Genomic DNA, 21,236 nt, shown 5'->3' on the forward strand with positions numbered 1-21,236 from the left:
TTCATTTTTGGGTCCTAACTAATTACCTATGTGCCTAATGTAATGCTCGTTACCCTTGAATCGCCCAATAGTCAGGTGGTTGACTGCCAATCGAAGGATCGCGTGCTCGAACCCGACCCATTCACGATAATCTTGAATTAAATACAATTACAGCCTTATTTCTAGTTTTAATAGGGTACAATATTGTTAGGTGTGGCCTTTTATTATTTTAGGAATCATAGTCTGTGTATTAGATGAAGACTTGCGTTTCTATGTGAAAAGTTTTGAATAATTTCTTGTAATTTTTTATTTATTTTTCTTACTATTCAAGATGTATTCATAATCTTTACTATTGCACATAAATCTTTAGCGATAAGATTCCACAAAAGGAAAAGTCACTAACTCAGGATTAGTAGCTCTCGTTATACTCAGAGAGCACTACTTTCCTTCTAACGAACTACAATAAAGTCATCTAAAACGTACGCACCTCCAAAACTAAGTTTTAATAAGGCCCCGTTGGCTCGTCTAATAAGCTTTTTTCCACGGCAAGTTTACGGCCCGCAACGCCAATAAAACTCCATCAACTAAGGTGAAGGAACGTGCTCGTACAGGAACAGCTCTGCGGCTTAAGAGCCACTCCTACAAACTAGCCAAATCAGTATTTCAAACAAAATCGGACTCAGCACCAACCGAAATTAACATCAAAACTTCCCTTGACTGATGACTCAAGTATTGGATTACAGGGCGTCAATCTACAACATTCATAGACTTTGGCAGTTTCGGCTCGATTGTTGACATAAACTTGAGCTACCGAATCACATTCCGGTTTGTTTGAAGTTGGGCTACTGTGTATTCGGACGCTGTATTACGCGGAAACAGCGGGCGAGGGTGAGGGGCGGGGCGTCGTTTGGTCGCGACGTTCAGTCGGGCGCCGGCCTCGTGCAGCGCCGGTCGCCGCCACTTACGCGGCATGCGGCCCGCGCTCGCCGCGATCGCGGCTTGCTGCGTGGTGACACGCGCCGAGCCGTCTGCGCGCCTCGCTCCGCGCAACACTACCCCCCACCATGTCCTCTCGTGCTCGGATGGGCTGGTCCTGCCTGCGTGGCAGCCTCTCGAGGATGTGCCCACCTACGAGATCGCCTTCCGAGGCGTCGTCTACTTCCTCTGCCTCATGTATCTCTTCATCGGAGTATCCATCGTCTCCGACAGATTTATGGCCGCCATAGAAGTTATCACGTCAAGAGAGAAGGAGGTGCGCGTGCGACGGAACGGCAGCGAACAGATTGTAGTCGTTAGAGTATGGAATGAGACCGTCGCTAATTTAACTTTGATGGCATTAGGCTCTAGCGCACCTGAGATCTTATTATCTGTAATTGAAATAGCGGGGAAGAACTTCGAAGCTGGCGATTTAGGACCCGGTACTATCGTGGGATCCGCTGCTTATAACTTGTTTGTGATCATAGCCATCTGTGTCGTAGTGATACCAGATGGCGAGGTTAGGAAGATTAAACATCTGAGAGTGTTCCTTGTGACAGCTACGTGGTCCATCTTCGCGTATGTGTGGCTCTATCTCATATTAGCTGTCATCTCGCCAAATGAAGTAGAAGTTTGGGAAGGGCTGGTCACTTTTCTCTTCTTTCCCGCAACCGTCTTAACAGCTTACATTGCCGACCGCCGTTTGCTCATGTATAAATATCTAAAGAAAGGCTATAGAGTAAACGAAAGAGGAGTTATAGTAGAAGCCGAAGGCGATGGCTCAGTTGAAATGGCTCTTAAGCCAGGAGGAGATGATTTCATGTCAGATGACGAAGAAGGGAGAGAACAAGAAAAATCTAGAAAAGAATATGTAACTGTACTTAGGGAATTAAGAAGACAGCACCCCGAAGAAGATTTGGATACCGTAGAAAGGATGGCATTAGAGACGTTAATGTCGCGAGGCCCGAAGTCAAGGGCGTTCTACAGAGTTGCTGCCACTCGCAAAATGACAGGCGGGGGTGATTTCTCTAGAAAAATATCTGAACGTGCTCAAAGCGACTTAAGTGAAGTTAAGGCGGAGTTACAACGACGAGAGTCAGGATCCTTGTCACTCGAGCCACGGGGACCGAATGTCCGATTTGATCCAGACCACTACACAGTAATGGAAAACTGCGGATCATTCGAAGTAAGAGTTGTAAGAGCTGGTGACTTAAATGGTGAAATATCAGTGCAGTATACCACTGAAGATGGCACAGCTGAGGCTGGGTCCGACTATGTGGCTGCCCAAGGATCCCTAGTCTTCAAACAAGGGGAGACAGAAAAGACCTTCAGCGTCCAAGTAATAGACGACGACGTTTTTGAAGAAGATGAGCATTTTTACGTGAGGTTATCATCTCCACGAGGAGCCTGTTTAGCATCTCCGTCATCAGCTACGGTAGTGATATTGGACGATGATCATTCTGGTGTGTTTTCGTTCCCTCAACGGGACTTTGAGCTGACGGAGTCCGTGGGTACTTACGACTTGAAGGTCGTGAGGACAGCGGGCGCCCGCGGGAAGGTTAGAGTGCCATACTGGACGGAAGATGGCACCGCGAAAAATGGTGTTCAGTACGAGTCGGCTCAAGGCAACGTGATATTTGAAAACAACGAAACTGAGTGAGTACTTAGTATAGTTATTATTTTTGATACTTTTTATAGCTTTGAAGGTTAAGTTCAAATAACAAAGCGTCTGTTTGATACACATTTATTTCATGTTTGTTCTACTAACATATTTATGGGTATCGTAAAAGTGCTCAATATCTATCCAAATATTCATGAGCATATGAAGTTTATATAAAGACGTATCTTCTTGTATTTGAGGTAAATTAGAAAATTATAGACGGTACGTGTGTACGTAGAATTAGCGAGTTCCACACCTCTGTGGGTGTCGGAATGTAAGTCTTCTACTACTTAAAGTTTCATCTATTATTAAATCAGTAGTGTTTCTAGCCGTGCTTGAATAGTTAATAGCAGTTTTGTACATTGATACTTAGGTAATTTTAAATAGACTGAGGTGTGATAACGATTTTAGGAAAAGGTTTTATATTACCAATTTATTGATATGTGCCCTTTGGAATTATTAAAGTAGCCAAAGTTTTAAAGGAGCATCTAACATGACCGTTAAACAGTTTCCTCATTAACCTAATTGAAAAACGACTTCAAAAACTCAATTTTGGCAATCAGCCTAATCTTTCCATCGACAAATTCCTGAAAGAAATATGAAGGCGAACATTCCGCGTAATTACAACGGTACGGAAGTCTTGCTAAGCCATTGGTAATGTGCAATACCAAAAAAGTCACGTTATAAGGTTTCCCTGAAGCCATGTTAGTGGCAAATGAGGTATACGTAGATTGGTACTACGATTAGTGCCGGGTCGTTGCGTGATCCGTCCGGCCCCTACCGTCAATGTTATACAGGAATAATCCCTTTTAGATAATCCCCCGGTCTTGTCACCTTTGCTATCTAGTAGGGCAAAGGTTTTTAAGAACCTTGTCCCGAAAAATGGTTTGCGTAAGGTGTTCGAAGTTGGCTGTGTCATGGGCCTTTAATTAAGTTAGGAATTTGATATCTTTGATGTATGATTTGTAAAGGTGAACCTTAATTTTTAAGTCGTTGATTAGGTTTTCAGTATATCGAATAGTGTCGATAATTTAGTTGTGCGACGTGTTAATCTATCAATGATTTTGTTGTAATGTAACATCAGTTGGAAAAATCCTGTTACGAAAAGCCCTACGGCGATTTCTCATTTTGGCCATTGGTATTGATTTGGCCTTTTATATTGTTATAGAAAAACTGGAGAGACTTATACTTTGTATTTGTTCTTATAATATGATTTAGTACATTTACCTAATATTTCAGTTTTTGTGAAAATGCATGTGTCATTGAACTCTTAAACTGTGCTGCAAAGTTTTGAAAATTTATCCACATATACACATACATATGTTAATTGTCATAACTATGTATCATTTTAAATTATCTTCTACTTAGCTTAATTTTTTGCGAACATCTCCAAACACAGTTAAAATTACTTATGTACAAACAAAATGTAGTATTATTCAATATATGCCAGACGGTTGTTCCTAGTACGCAGTATTTGCGAACACAATGCACAATAGCCCACAATACCTATTGATTGATTAGTATTCCGATGTGGTCATAAATATGATCACATTGATAGCAAGATGGATGACCATAGGATTAATGGCAGAGGTACATAATGTTTTTTTACATTTATAAATATCATAACGCTGGTTTTTGAACGTTTTACGACTTTAGGTGGTTTTGTACGAAGGACTACTGATATCTTTTTACATTCACACATAATATGTCGATGTTTTTTGCAGAATGGAAAAAAATAGAGGTGTGTTTTTTAGGGATTATTTTGTACCAGATGGTTATTTAGTAATAATTATAATAGCACTCGGATAGCGATTTATGGTAGTCGGTTTGGCAGTTTAATTTTTAACTGTCAAATGGATCGCTCAAAAAGAGTGAGCTGCAATGACGAGTTCTATACAAACATATATGTTATTTATATTATAAAACTGACGAGTTTGTTCGCTTGAACGGGCTAGTCTTGAAAACTAATTGATTGATGATTTTGAATTATATTTCGGTGTTAAATAGCCCATTTATTTAGAATAGCCATGTGCAACTTTTACCTGGGAGCGCCAAATAGTTCCCTTCTCCCACAAGTGATATAGTGATTTTGGTTTTCAGATTTTTCTCTAGAATTATACAGCATTTGTGATAGTTTTTATTTCCTATTAGTATGTAGGTGGATGGTCATTTGGATAGCTTTTTACCTTACTTCACATATAAAAATCCTATCGACTGTCCTACTAATGTTTTCGTCATCGTAAAACTGTTAAAACCCCTTTTTATTCACCTGAATGGCTGAATAAACTTGTGAAAGTCATTGCTAGGTAACTGAATTTGAATCAAATGGCTGTAAAAATAAAGTGTTTTTTGGCGTGGAAGGAATTTTCGCTGATTCATCTTTGTCAGTGGTTCTTAATGTTTCGATCGTTTATGCTATCGGGTATTACGTGGGTGTAAAAATGTTCAAGTTATGGTGATTTATGTAACGAATTGCGTTTTAATTTTTTCGTTCAAGGTAATGTGAGTGAGGGATTGATTTTTCTGTAGCGATTGTGGAAAGGAAGTTTTGTTATTGAGGTCGATTTTTTTTTGTTAGGACTTGTGCTCGCAGGATTGAGTCAATGTTTATGTCATATAGATTCGTTGGCATATTTTGATGATTTTATTAAGGTCAAGATGGAAAAAAACGATAACCTATACATGGAGCGATGCGCTGTTTAAAATATTGTTTTTTTTTTTTACTTTGTGTTTGGAAGGATTGTTAATGACAGTATTTGTGTCTTGAACAAAGCTTAGTTAAGAGGAGGTTTTATATAAAAAACAACCAACCTTCTCAAGGAGACCAAGATCTATCAGCCTGCAAAGAAAAGTACAAACAACTTTATTTCCCATTCATCCTTGTGATGACCTAAATAAAATACCGCCATTTCACCTTTACCGACTTTATCAAATTATTGACGTAAATTCAATCTGAATAACCGGCGAATGGACGTTGATTTGAAACAAACTCAATTTGAATCAATGTCCAGATTACAGACATAATCGGAAGATAGCGTGAATTATGATGGACGAATTTTGGACACCCTAATCTGATTATGAAGTGTTAGAGTACAGAGTTTTAGTCGGCCGACAGTTTGTTTGGGTTTATAAATCATATCATATCATATCATATCATTTATTGCATTCCATAATGTACATTTGGTGGAAAATATAAAATAATAGAGGTAGTCACAATTATGGACCCTGATGGGCACAGTATGAAGATGAATGTTGCTGGGGAGTTTGTTCCACCTTTTGTTCTTCCCAGCAAAAGCACATAGGAAGTGGTGAAAGGCGGGTGTTTTTAGGGACTATTTTGTGTAAACTTGACCTTCAAAAACTGCTGATTTTCAGCCTACTTCGAATAAATGACTTTTTTATGTTGTTTCGCAAATAACTACCATCAGGTATTGAGCCGGTATCAGACCGACTGAAAACTTTGATTGAATTCACGATTTTCTTTAAAATTGGTCAACCATCGGGTCAACTGTCGGCCGATTGTTTAGTCTGCAGTGTGTTACTTTTAGAATGAAAAAATAAAGGTCAGCGTTTGTAGGGTTAGGTCGGATATTATATAACACCCGATTTTTTGTTGAATTTGTTTTTACATTTGAATTTTTTGTATAAAGTTAGTTATGAATTGAAAAATTGATATCGGTATTAGAGGAATTTTGATAGTGATGCCAGTAACAGACGAGAGGTAAGTATTATTTCATTATGGTGTGGATATCTAGTGAGGAAGGATGAAACATACGGTGGTTGGGTAAAAAGTAGGTAAGCAGGAAGGGAAAAGATAGACTAAAGAGGAGATCGATGGATTGAAAAATGAGAAATGGATTTTGAAATTAAATAAGTTGAAACAGACAAACGTAACTTGATTTAAACCATATTTTCTGTTAATATTTACTCACATTTAATTGGACCTTGTTAGTTACCGACTCCAGAATTTCACATTTATTTGGTAGGTAGGTACTTAAGTACAGCGTTCTTGGAAATAAAAATCTACAATAATTAAGAACAGAAAAATAAATGAAGACAGCCGGCGCGGACGCGTGGCTTTTCATTAATTGTGTCACTCACGTTTATCGGAAACTTTTAAAGATTTTAATTATCACAAAGGAACAAACAAGGGTATTACTTTACGCTTGTATTTTTGCTTCGATGATGATAAATGAAGGCAATTTTTTAGCGTGTTGCTAAGAGCTTCAGAGACGAAAAAACATAATTTCAGCTGTAAAGTTTATCTTCAACCACGAATTATTTTATTATTTTTAGTATCTGACCTCCCCACTCAGAGACATTTAGTGGTTACTTAAGCCATTCCTAAGTGAAGGATTTGTATGACATTCCGTCACTAAGCAGTGACTTAAGTAATCATTAAATGTCTCTGAGTGGGGAGGTTAGACTGGCAACAGGATGAAATGCTTGATAACCAATTTTAAACAACACATGTATTTTATTAATCTGTGGACATTGGGTGGGTTGCATAATTGATAAGGTAATTTAGTGTTGAGTCCAAAAATAGTACCCATCGTCGAGACATACATATATATGCGACCCAAAACCATTTTAATCATTACCTACTTAGGAGTAGAAGCCGTGACGAGAAACCAGCAACCAATTGCTTAGCCACTACGCAAAAATAACTAAGTTAATAACCATTAACAACCTATATTTACGGTTAACAGCCCAACTTCAACTTGGGAATAAGTATAGGCCATGGAGAACAAAATGGCTAGCGGAGGTGCCACAGCGAAAAACTCCTAAGAAAGTAGCGCGCCAAAATGCTGGTGTGCGGGAGACGAGGAACGTTACTGTCTTCTTTTGGACCCAAACCTTTATTTATAGTACCAAAAATCGTTGTTCGAAATTTCAAAGAACCTGAACGCCTCGTTAGTTCACTCGTTTGTTGGGGAGTTTGTTCCACCACTTCTTTTTCCCAGCAAAAACACATAGGAAGTGGTGAAGGGCGGGCGTTTTGGGGGCTGTCTTTTGTAAATTTTACCTTCAAAAAGTGCTGATTTTCAGCCTACTTTGAATAAATGACTTTTTATCTTTATCTGATCTGTAGCTGATCGTTTTGGTCATGCCCACCATACCTATTTGACCTAAAAGAAGGCGTGACCTACCTGTATTATGGTATCTCTGTTCATATTTCCTTACTCCGTGGTATAGGCCCTGTATCAAAAACTGTAACTTTGGGTTTTGATTACGGTTAACGCGAATTACAAACTTCTTACTTTAGGGACGGCGTTTTATTCCGCCCTTTTCGACGTAGGATTAACAAAATGTTTTAGGCTTACTCCGTTGGTTATGTTAATTTTTTGCCTTTGCTTTTTTATTTGTGTTTGAGAACAAATATGTACGAAACGTATTGTTTATCTTGTAGACTAAAATGCGATTTAATCTAAACATATTTTATTGTTTGCTTTAACCTGCTAATCTTAGTAACTACTGGTTTTATTTGAAAAAATATTTCAGTGATAGATAGCCCTTTTAACGCGGATTGCAATAGGCATTTGAATCTGAAATGTCAGCTGGGAAAGTTATATAACACTGAAAGATATGTTGTGTAGAATATAAACAGACATACTTTTTTTTAGCTTTTAAATATAAGTAATAGATAACTTAGATTTTAATCTAATATTTTGAATAATAATTTACAAAGCTTCAGTGAACGTGACTAGGCCGCTAAATTAACTACGGTATAAATTACCGAGCAAAATGTTATTTATTAAATGTAGTGTTGTGGACTACGGTAATTATATTACGGTAATACCGACCTGGTAATTAAATGTGATGTGGCATTTTAGTTGCCGGTATCTATGGCGTACTCACGTATGATACCTTTATTTCAGTTAATTCATATGAATGTTTCAAGTTTCGTATTTATGATGGTTAGTACTTACTAGTGCTAAAAATACTTATCGAGATGCAAGGTAGTGGCTTCCAGGTATTTGGCAATTTTACCCGCGTCCCATGGAAACTACTGTATATATGCACTCAAATAAAAAGTAGCATATATCCTTCCTTGATAAACGAGCTGTCTAAAATTGAAAGAATTTTCCAAGTCGGACCAGTAGTTGCTGAGATTAGAGCATTCAAACAAACAAAGTCTTCAACCTTATGATGTGCTCATAACTATATATAAGATTATTTTAAGAGATTGGCACTTTACGAAGTTACACTTACAAACTATGTACAAAATGTGTACATAGTTTGTTGTAAAAAATATCGGTAAAACACCTTGAATTTCGATGTAAGTTCCTGTTAAAATATTAAGTGGCCCGTTTATCACTGCGGTAACACGTTACATAAGTTACTGCATGCTCCACCTGCACGCTGACTTACTTAAGTAACTTATATTGTACTTAAGTTTACACGTAAATCTTGATTGGGCCGCTTGGAGGTTCCTTAATCTAAGTTAAAAGCTTAAAGTTAATTGAAAGAATTTGTTGGTGTAGGTTTGTTGGTTTGTCTATTGTTCATGTATCATTACTATTAATATTTTAAACGCGAAAATAACTCTGTCAGTCTGGCTTACAAGACAAAACTACAGAGTTTGAAAAAAGACATAGGCTATAGTTATTCTTATCCTCTTGAAGAAGATACCGGGATGTTGTTGAAATCGTGTGAAATATGTAGTCTATACTAATATTATACAGAGGAAAACTTTGTTTGTTTGTTTGGTTGTAATGGATAAACTCAAAAACTACTGGACCGATTTTAAATATTCTTTCACCATTAGAAAGCTATATTATCTGCGAGTAATATAGGCTATATTTTGTTCCGGTGCGGGCAGTAGCTCCCACGGGATGCGGGTGAAATCGCGGGAAAACGGCTAGTAATAGGTATATATTTTACATAAATCAAATCTTCAAATGAAATATTTATTGGCCGAAATATCTGTCGAAAAACGTGAAATATTTCTTACAAAATTGCCAAAAAACGGATCTATTTTTTATATAATCATCCATTTATCAAAGCAAATTCATAGCAATCCTCTTACGTTATAAAAATTAAGGATTCCGACGAATTGCGATCCCACTTCATTTTGGGAAGTCGGTTAAAAATCCCATTACTTTTTGGCATCCAGACAATTTATACTTGAAGTTTTTTGGCCGAAGTGCTTGTTACTTGCTGAAGTTAGTAACTCCTACCGTAAATAGATTCGCTATTACACCATAAAGTTTCACCATAAAACTGCCTTTATCTGTAGTAAAATGGTTTAAAACGTTTTTAGAGCGAGGAATTTTAAACGCTATTGTCTTTATGGTTACTAGCAATTTTGTGTAACATTTTTCATGATGTAACTAACTTACATGGTTTCCAATTTGTGACTTTTTTGTAATGATGATGATGATGATGATGTCCTCCTAGCCGATTATCGGCTACGGCGGCTGTTCTCATGTAAGGAGATTAGCCAACTGCGCAGGACATATTATAGTGCACAAGCATTTGCGAAGACACAGGTGCACTCCCTATTCCTTCACTCTCATAGCCCGATGGGACGGCAATCCGACACGACCGGAAAGAGATCAGGCGCAGGACCGACATTTACGTGCTCTCCGATGCACGGGTGAATCAATCACCAACTTCCAGGCTTCGGGCTGCTTTGTAAAAGTCTTCTAAAACCCACAAAGCGATTTCGGCCCGACTCGGGAATCGAACCCGAGACCTCGTGCTCAGCAGCCACACTTGCGACAACTAGACCAACGAGGCAGTTTTTTTTTTTTTTTTGTAATAATACCTACTTAGGTAGGTAATGATACAGTTTCACCCGCGTGCCGAAAGACCTAATTTCTATATCAGAATAGCCTAAAATAACCCTTCAAATTCACAAATGATGTGTTAATAGTAAAAGATTTCTAAAAATGTGTCCAGGGTACAACGTTACAAACTATACTAGCCTCTTTTTAACATTCGCGGATATACCTATTAGTATTATAATATATGTACAGACAATATGATATTATAAACTTCAAACACGATCTCTACTTCCACGAAGGCAGAGATAACCTTACCAAAACCCAAATATCGTATAAGGCGTTAACTAGGTTGTGGCAATAATGTGGTTGAACTGGTAACTAATACCTACGTTTTGGCAAAAGATTCGGTAGATGCTATGTATTTGACTAATCACATTATTAGTGTAAGGTAGATTTAAGATCGCCAAAAAACAAAGAAACTATAAAAGACTTAAAACAACATTTAGCCACTGGAACTTTGAAAAAAACGACGCTAAAATTATCATTAAAATATTTATTGAAAACCCCATAAAATCCTGTGCCGTAGTTTTGACTAAATCGCGAAGAAAAACACACAGACAGACTGACATTATGGAGGTCTTGCTTTATAATATTTAGTGATGACAAATAAAATGCCCAACATCTATACTAACCTATACTAATATTATAAAGCTGAAGAGTTTGTTTGTTTGTTTCTTTGAACGCCCTAATCTCAGGAACTACTGGTCCGATTTGAAAAATTCTTTCAGTATTAGATAGCCCATTTATCGAGGAAGGCTATAGGCTACTTTTTATCCGGGTTCGTGCCGAGGTACCCACGGGATGCGGGTGAAACCGCTGGCACGAGCTAGTAATAGATATAAATTAATTTACTACTTATGATATTAACTAAGATTTATAACTAGCTAGCACCTAAATAGCATCAATTACCGCGCCTAATTCTATCAGCGAAGGTCACAGCTAATTAGATTGGGGATTATAATTATACCACTTTGTGTGCACGTGACTCGGTATTTTGTATAAGTCACTATAGTAATATGAATATTATTTAAGACAATTAAATGTTTCTTCTGTGTTTCGAATGGCACGTGAAACTGTAGGTCACGGCTGTCATTGAACGTCCTTGGCAGTCGTTACGGTTAGTCAGAAGCCAGTAAGTCTGACACCAGTCTAAACAAGGGGTATTGGATTGCCCGGGTAACTAGGTTGAGGAGGTCAGATAGGCAGTCGCTCCTTGTAAAGCTCAGCTAAATCCGGTTAGACTGGAAGCCGACCCTAACATAGCTGGGAAAAGGCTCGGGAGATGATATTTAAGACAATTAAGGTGCGATTAAAACGACGTGCGACAGTATTTCTTCTGGTTTAATCGCATGTAAACATTCTAAAATTTCTGCAAATTTCTAACTCATATGCGCATACCAAAGTATGTTTAGTAGACTCGCGCTATCCAGTAGGTACACATTGCGCAAACTATTTCGGTGCAATCTCACCATTAGATTATGAAAATAATGATATACTAAGAATTTATTCTAACGCCTTTTTCCTTTAGATTCTAATTTATTTACGTGAAACGGCCAAATAGATACGAAAACTGTAAATATGTTCTTAGATAATAATCACAATATCTGATACGTAAGTTATAACCCTTAAACTACAGTCATCATCATCCTCCGAGCCTTTTCCCAACTATGTTGGGGTCGGCTTCCAGTCTAACCAGATGCGGCTGAGTACCCCTAAATTACAGTCACCGATCCAAAACCACCCGCGGTAAGCACATAAATCACTAAATTATTTTCTAGGCAGATAATAAGTGATCTCAATCAAGCTTTAGTTTTTAACTAAACTAATTAAAATGAACTTCGGGCTTGTTTTTGTGTATCCAATAAAAGTTTTGCGCTTAACTTCGGTCGTAACCGGTTTAACCAGATATTTCTGAACTAAAAACTTCATGTAAACATGTATGCGAGTCCTTATTCATATAATGCGAAAGATGCTCTATTTGAAAGTTACGTAAGTAATCAAGCACAGAGATAGGTAAACTTTTTTTTTTTTTTTTTTCCGGCGTCAAAAATCATCAAATGACCCCTCCCGCTGTGGGTTAGCAGCAGTGAGGGAGTGTCAGACTCTTACTGACTAAAAACCGTCGTGTTCCGTCATAGGCCGTTTATGTACCAGGGCCGCGGTATCCCTTTCGAACAAACCGCAGCCCCGGCAGGCCTTGGCCCTGCTGGGCCCCGCTGGGGTTGCTGACATCTCTTTGAGGAGCGCGTGGAACAACGCGCCAAGCGCGGATCCAGCCCTCAAAAAAGGTTGTGGTCACAGCTACTAGAAAATCGGAACTAGAAGCGGCTACTACAAAAGTAAAAGTCGGAGCATGAACATGCTCATTAAAAATTATGCAAGTCGTTTATGAACTTTTGAATGAAATTATTTCCTTTTTTCTGAGCATCAGGACTTTGGCATTAGGAATGAAAATAAACTTAGGAGGAAGTTGGACCCGATAAAAAAAAATAGTTTCGATCCAAACCTATTTCAATCAATAACTTCTAGTAGCCAGTAAGCCAATATAGGGAGGGTTTGACGCATTTGGTGCACTTCTCAACTACCAGTGGCGGCATAGCATCGGGTGGCACCCCGGGCTGCTACCTATTGAGCACCCCAAAAAAAAAACACGACAAAATAAAATTACGAACCAATCTAATAATGCTAAAAAAAACGTTTTTTTTTTATATATCTAAACTCATATTATGCTCACTATCAGTTCCGTCTCTAGCTTATGTACCGGGTGCAATCATTACTAAAGCACCCCTATGTATGGAAAGATTGTGAGTAGTTTTGTTTTTTGCGCGAGCGTAGCAAGCCGGAACATTTTTTAGATTTCGTCGTAGTTACCAAGTTATAAAACCAAAAGCAAAGACGTGGTATAAAACCGTATAAATTTGCGCGAGCGTAGCGAGCGCAAAATTTTGGAGTCTTGGGACACGAAATCACAGAAACAAGTAAAAAAAAAGGCACTTCTAAGTGAAAAAATCGCGAGCGTAGCGAGCGCGAGATTTTTTGAGTTTTGGTACTGTTTTGTACAAAAAAAATGTAAAATAGTGACTATTGTAAATAATAATAATTTTATTGTAATAGACAGCTGTGTTGCTGGGAAGTTTGTTTTGTTCTTCACCGCTTCTTGTTAACCAGAAAGTCCTGAAAGAGGGCGTTATGGGGGTGCTATCCTTTTCTACTTTCAATTTTAACTTAAACTAATCTAACGTTTTCGACATTGGACTTAAACCACCGCAAAGTGAAAAAGCCGCGAGCGTAGCGAGCGCGAATTTTTTTGAGTTTTGGGACACAAAAGTACCTCAAAAACTAAAGCTGAAAGAAAAAAAATATGGTGATCTCGAATTAGTAAACAACAATCATAAAATTAAATGCAACAAAAAAAAGTATTATTTTGTTCCCTAGTGTTATCATCAGCCTATCGATTTAAAAAAACCGTAAAAGTGTGATGTCACAAGTCTGGGTAATAAGGTTGTGGGCATGCCCATCGTGCCCACAACGGTGGATCCGCCCTTGCAACGCGCGCCGTCGACACGGGTCTGTCGTCTAAGCAGACAGAGGGACGATGAGCCACCCGAACTCACCGCCCACAGACCCACGCCTACGGTGGCCGGGAGTCATCAAGCGACGCCCGGCGCCCATGGTGTCTACCTGGTCCAGCGCGGCGGCCGGGATGAGAGGTGCGTACTCTCTGGCGTTCCGCCTCCTCCTTCTCGAGCATGACCGCTTGGCAGAAGGAGGCGACGGCATCCCATTCCCTCTCGCCCCGGACCATGGCCTGAACCAGGGCCGGAGAGATAGGTAACCTGAAGTAAGTATGCATTTAAAGGATGAAGTAGATGTGTGAATACTTGTTACTCTTTTAACAAAAACTACTGAAGTAATACTTATACCTCATGCAACAGTAATTCACATAGACTACTTTTAACCGGGAGCGGTAAGAAGTTCCCGTAGTGGTGGGTAAAACTGCGAGAAGAAGTTAGTTTTTATATGATACATTTGCTACGAGGATGAGGATGTAAGCCTACGGATTCGTAGTAGGGCACGTGCTACGCCGTAGTACTATCGTAGCAAGATGTATTTAAAATAAGATTCCAAGATTTTCTTACATACATGGTTACAACTGAAGCTAATATAAGCGTGTTAAAAATACGTACCTGTAAATACCTTCTTGCATTTATTTAACTTATTTTTTATTATAAGTCAGGAAAATGTTTTTTATTTTCCTAAATTATCCACAGTATCTCTATTATTATGTAAACAAATAATTAAATACATCCATTAATGCAGTTCCTTACCCATTAAAATTAATGGATCTTACACAGATTAGATTGCTAACCATGTATTGACAACTAAATTGCATCTTGCTAAGCGATTGTCATATCTAACCACATCCCAATATGGCTGACTTCAAATTACCATGGAGAACAAAATGACTGACGGAGATGTCATAACGGAAGATCTAAGAAAGTAGCGTCGCCAAATGCGGGTGAACGACGAGGAACGTTACTGGCTACGCCTTCATACGCTTTTTTTAAATTCGTAATTTTTTTGTAAAACCATGAATCGTTGGCAGATGTCTCAAGAAAGGAGTGTTCGAAAGAGTTACCGCGACCCTGGTACACTGTGGGCTCTAGAAGAAGCATGGTGGGTTTTAGTAGTCAGTAACAGTCTAACACGCCCTCATACTTCACCTACAGCGGAAGGGCTCATTAGTTCTTCTCTTCTTCATTCTTTCTTTTATGAGTTCCCATAGAAGAATGTCCTCAGGAACCCGAATATTTCGTTAGTTCACTCGTATTGGTCACACCCACCATACTTATTTGACCTAGACGAAGGTGCCAGTTGACTTATCTAATGGCATCTCTGCTCATCTTTCCTTCCTCCGTGCAAATTACTCAACTGTAATACAGTTATAACATCTTAGCAGATTAGGGTTGATGCTATCGGGAGTAAGGGGTTCAAAAGACCAATTTAGATTCTGAAGGACTGAGCCCGTTTAGCAGAGTAAGGGATTTCGCTTTGGTCCTATTTTGAGGACCTATGTGTGTAGTATAGTATGTAGGTGAAGAATTTGTTTGTATGTCAGTGTATAAGTACGTGTCGAGTTTTGGGATCTTTATTGTTGAATTAAACTTTCTAAATATTAGGCTTAATTTTATAATTACGAGGCTTTTTGTAGGGATCCGCTTAACTTTTTCATATTATCTTTAGGAAAGTACCTACTACCCGAATCAGGTAAACATATAGCCAGCGGTTCTCGCAAGTAACGTGTCTTTTAAGTGGAAAGATAATTTTTACAATCGGTTGAATAGGTCCAAAGATTATCTTCTACAACCTTACAAACTGTCCTCCTGTTATAAACCAAGCCTACTAAATAACGTAATAGGGTCCCATTTTACCCTTTGGGTACGGAACTCTAAAAATGAAAAAAAAAAACACTGTCATTTTTAACACCAGAATTTTTAACTCATTACCAAAAACCCTTGCGGTACGGAACCACATGTGTTGCATACCTAAACATTAAATGGGGTTTTGGTCCTAGCGACCCTAAGGACCTTACATTAGCAAGTTTATAATGGACCTACTGTAGTCTAACCTTGTGAAGCCATTTGTGGGTTTATGTTAACATTGAGCTGGTCTTAGCTTTTATATTCTTTCGGGTCAAGTGTTAGGGAACTATAAGCATTCTTTCAGGTTATCTTAATGGTGTCAGGGAACTATAGTGTTTAAGTATATTAGGGTTGGTTAAAAGAGTGTAAAAGGGTACGGTTTTCTTTTTTAAATAGGTGAGGTTTTCTTCACCTTTTCCGGGAGGAGGAGGCCTGTGCCCAGCAGTGGGACGATAAAAAAGACTTTAACAACAACAGGTGAGGTTAGATTTTTTTGAGAGGAAGCGATGTGAGTATAATGATTTTTAATCATCATCAGCTTGGTTCCTTCTCTGTATGAAAAGAGGCCTGTACTCCGCAGCGAGGTAGTAAAAAAAGATTATTGTAGAAGATTATTGATGATGGTTTATAATACTACTAAATATTCATACTTCGAGCGTATCCACGAAAAGCCACTAGTTATCCCCAAACCTAAAACAGGTTAAAACTACACCACAAACTGCAAACCAACTTACAATACTGCCACTGAAATACTCCTAAAATTATGTCAGCAAAGCAGTTTCCTTCAAGCATCAAACTGCTTAATTTGAATGAAATTATTCAAGGCGCCCGGAGTCGGCTCAACTATCAAAATTGTAAGTGCTGTACTGAAATTGCACTATTTAATAATGATTTCAGACTTCGCTGTCAGGCTGTGTTCTCAATTTTGAGATTATGTTAAATTGAGGAATATTGTGCCTTAATTTCCGTCACAAGGTTATTAGTATTTATTAATTTAAATTAATACTTATTGCACATAATGTACATTGACTGACTCAATAGCTTATGCGCTCTCTACTAGTCTATCTTTAGAAGTTTAGATGGTGGAGAGAAACATTGATCAGTGCAAATAAATTTAAAGAATAATACAGATTAAGTTACTTTACTATATTAAAAGTATGAGAGGCCTTGCTTGGTATTGCTCAATTATCCAATAAAAAATACGTGTGGCACTCGGGGACTGCCGCGGTAAAGCTATTGCATAGCATTCTGTATAAACTTATGCAATTATAATTATTTATTTTTTATTTTATTCATACAGTATTTCTTTTTCTTTGATATTAATTCAAGTTTCACTTTATACACAAATTTTACAAGTACAGCCGTTCACTGTTGTAGATAAAATAAATACTTATACACCTATACTTTCTGACAAACAGCTGATTATGTATTCGTCCGATTTCGGAGCAGCTGGTCTCGATTCGGGCGAGTTCCGTAAAGTCGTACAATACGTCTAATCGCACGACACACAGCGTCGTGTCGAAGACTGCCGAACTGACACGACGTTAGACGATGCACGCCACACCTCCGTGCCCGTCGGAGTGGGGAGCGTGAGGTTTTTTCGTTACGGAATTTCTGGATTTGGTCCCCGCGCTCAAGGCCTGCGATAGAAGCTATGCAATAGCTTAAAAAGGTTTCCATTTAAATGCAAAATATTGTAAACTAATATTTAAGTAAAGAAGTCTGAAAAATCCAGGTCATGTAAATACTTGGCCTAATACTAGCATCGAATCTACGTCCATTAGCATAGAAGGCGGACATTCCGTCTCTGCACTGTAAGGCTGTCGAATTCGTTTCATAAAAGAAAAATAAGCATTTTTCACACCAAAAAATACAATAGCCACTTCAGAAGTGTGTCACCGCGAAATTGAGACATTATTGAACAATAGCAATCGTTTGTGAAGCAAAGAGGGCCCTTCAAACGACCCCATCGATTTGCCATACCATATAGGAAAAGGTTATTTTTTGACACAAAAAATCTGCCATCGGAGGCTCCCAACATATATTCAAATAAGCCAAAAATATGTCTAGTACCCCTATAAGGGGTAGCACGCATGCAATCTCGAATATTTCAATGGGAGTCGACACATTTGTTCCCAAATGTCTCCAGACCTTTGCATAAGAAATGCAATATACGTGGGTACTGTCAACCCTTATAACGGAGGAAGGAAAGATAGCGGAGGTGTTATAAGGAAGGTGGATCAGGCGCCTTCTTGTAGGTCAAGCAATGTACGGTAGGTGTCGTCAGTTACTAGAACTACAAGACGTTCGAGTTTCTTGTCAAATCAAAACCAATCTGCCAAAGATGAGTGACTTTATTTTGAAAATAATAGGGGGTTCCATAGATAGAAGGCGTCTCCCGAACACCCATATTTTGGCGCGCTGCTTAAGAGATTTTGCGTTATGAAATCTCCACTAGTCATTTTGTTCTCCATGACCGGTACCCAGAACGTGTTGTTCATTTATTTTATTCAGTAATTCGCGAGATTTTTCGCGGCTTTTTGTCAGCTTTTTTGGGAAGAGGTCACAAATGTTGTTGAGAGTAATTTATTGTGATTATGTTGTCGCTTTTCCTTCTTTTAGATAACAATAATAAGTGTGTTTTTAGGGCTTTGTGCACTTAATTTTTGGAGAATTGAGAACAAAAGGACACATCCAGGCTGTATTTCTGGTCTTTTCAGACGGTGCTTGAAAGTAAATACTTTCGAGATATCTGCATTTCTGATTTAAATTAATAGGTTTTGTATAACAGTCGCCTTTCTAATCATGTTGATTTTTTAAATCACATTGCAGTAATATTATACACGTGTGTTTTGATATGTTCATGTTTTTTACTCTTTCATGCAAAAACTACAGAACGGATTTTGGAATAATTGAGCAGGAAGGTTGCATATTCATATACCTCTACATCAATTTATTTGCGATCATAATAGATGCTGGTGAATAGTATCTTTGAGCATAAAGTGAAGCCTTTATTGTAGTGGGGAGTATTTATTAATGTCTACAGCTATACCCCATGATTGATCCGACCCAAATTAAAACATCGCGTGTCCATCTAAAATAAATAATTCAATTATCTTTCACATGTTTTTCGTTTAACGCGAAAAGTGAACTTTATTTTGGGTTATTTTTGGGGAAGAGAAAAATGGAGGTGTAGACGTGATTGATGGGGGTCAAGACTATGTATGGAGACAGGTTTTTTTTATATACTCAGCCTCTTTTTAATTTTATTATTTTGCTAAGGGTCCAGTCTGGCTGCTCTTTGGGTACATGTACTGCATAAACTATCTTCAAGAGTCAATCTTTTTTTGAAAGCAGCATGAAAATTCATTTAACAGTTTTTGTGGTTATTGCGAACGGAATAATAGACGCCGCAGTAGACTTTGTTTTATAATGTATAGAGCTCGTTGTAGTCTATACATTTTTTTTCATTTATACTCAATTTGATTATTGAATTTATTTTATTCGCAGCAAGATCTCCTGAATTTGATTTCAAGATTAATCGCAAAATTGGTTTGCCTGACTTCTATTCGAGCTTCACAAAAGTAATTGATTTGTACCGTCCCATTGAGCGCTGATAAAATTCTCCGATATTGGAAAGCATTGAAATATTTCAGAGAAACTATCCCGAAAATTCTTATTACTTATTTCTAAAGCTCGGTTTTCATAGAAATATCTGGCGGACCGATGCCAATGAGACTTCCAATCTATGTATAGATTTCTTCCTTTAGAGTATCCGCACACTACGAACTTTTAGTTGGCCGATAGTTCGTTCGGGCTGATAAATGAGTATGAAGATGAAAGGTAGTGCGCACGTTACGAAGATCAGGTACTTAGCCGGTATCAGACCGACTGAAAACTTTGATAGGAATCAAGATTTTCTTTTCACACAATTTTTCTGGTTTCCATTGGTTCAATTGTCGCTCGACTGTTTAGTCTGCAGTGTATACGAACTATCGGCAGTGAATCGGAAGTGGAAATATTCCTGGTTCCACATTTTCTAAGATCACGTTCGAATCTGTGTGTCCTAGATTTCTTTCATTTTCCTTATTTCTAGTTATATTATAGTTTTCCTGGTTTAGAGATTAAATAAGTATAGAACAGTGTTTATCTGAAATGTTTATTTGTTTTGAAGCAATTTTATTACTTATAAGAAAAAAGAGAAGACGCTGGATGCAGGTCGCCTCCATCAGGTATCTGTGGAGATGTTCAGCAGTGGACGTCCAATGGCTGAGATGATAATGATGAGGATGATATGAAAAAACTGTCTTTAAAACATAGAATAAATTATATACTTGCAGATACAATTAAGATTTTTTTGAAAAAATGGTCTACTAAGGTTGCCGGTGAAATGGGTGAAAGTACATAGGCAGTCGCTCCAAAATGTCTACAGGTCTGTTTGTAAAGATGATGATTTCCATCACGCACTATAATTGTTTATTAACCACGAATTACGTTAAACACTGTTAGCCACAGCTTCGTAACACAAATTGCAATCCCAACTGCTAACAGATGGCACGAGCCGGGAACTTCTAATATACAAAATGTTGTTAGGGAAATACATACAAACTTGAGATATACAAACGTGAGGGAAGGAATATTCCTATAATATTTTCGCTCTCAGATATTGGACGATGATCTATATGTATATAGTCGTATCTTGATAGAAGATTTTCATCAGCTGTCTCCTATTTTGGGGTATCCCTCTTTTGATAAGCCTGATTGACAGATTTTCTGGCTTTTTCCTAGCCGTAACGACTGCCAAAAAAAGGTAAAGTACTGGGCAAATAATTTTTCGAATTCCATTGCGAAATTCAAGTTTACTTCACGACGAAAACTCATTTGACGAGAACTGATGTCACTGTTTTAAGGAGATTTTCTCTATTTTATTCAATTTATATATTAAAATCCATTATTAGCTGTTTAATCACTTCAAACAATCTTTTCGTACTATTTTAACCCTCCATACTGTATATTTTTATCCTCCATTAGTTTGTTAAGCAAAATAAAGCTTTATATTCTTCACAATAAAGTCGCAATTACGATGAATGAAGGTAATTAACGAGCCTAAGGAAGTCCATCATTATGATGTGAATTTAATGAGCTAATTAAAATTGCATTTTTTGCTGTTGTTAGCCGCAAAGTTATTTTCTACGGTTAATGACTGAAAAACGTTTTCTTGTATATTATAGTCATACTAGTTTCAGCTCGCGATTTCACCCTCGTCCTGGGGGACTTACTTTAAGCACATGGATAAAAAGTAGCATTTATGTAATTATGATGTAAAAGCCAAGTTTCATGAAAATCCAGAAAATCTTTTTTGCGCGAAAGAGTAATAAACATACGTGGCCACATACGTACATCTTTACA

General features: G+C 37.9%; 1 protein-coding gene across 1 annotated transcript in view; it reads left to right on the forward strand.

The window, feature by feature from the left end:
- Positions 1-949: 949 nt before the first annotated feature.
- The window catches only part of LOC124640290 (sodium/calcium exchanger 1), a 139,749-nt gene continuing 119,462 nt past the window's right edge, over positions 950-21,236 (forward strand). The window contains exon 1 of the mRNA XM_047178003.1: positions 950-2,610. Within this exon, the coding sequence (XP_047033959.1) occupies positions 950-2,610 (1,661 nt within the window). The remainder of the gene's footprint in view (positions 2,611-21,236) is intronic.

The sequence above is a fragment of the Helicoverpa zea genome, chromosome 20 (genome assembly GCF_022581195.2).
Source record: "Helicoverpa zea isolate HzStark_Cry1AcR chromosome 20, ilHelZeax1.1, whole genome shotgun sequence".
Lineage (NCBI taxonomy): Eukaryota > Metazoa > Arthropoda > Insecta > Lepidoptera > Noctuidae > Helicoverpa > Helicoverpa zea.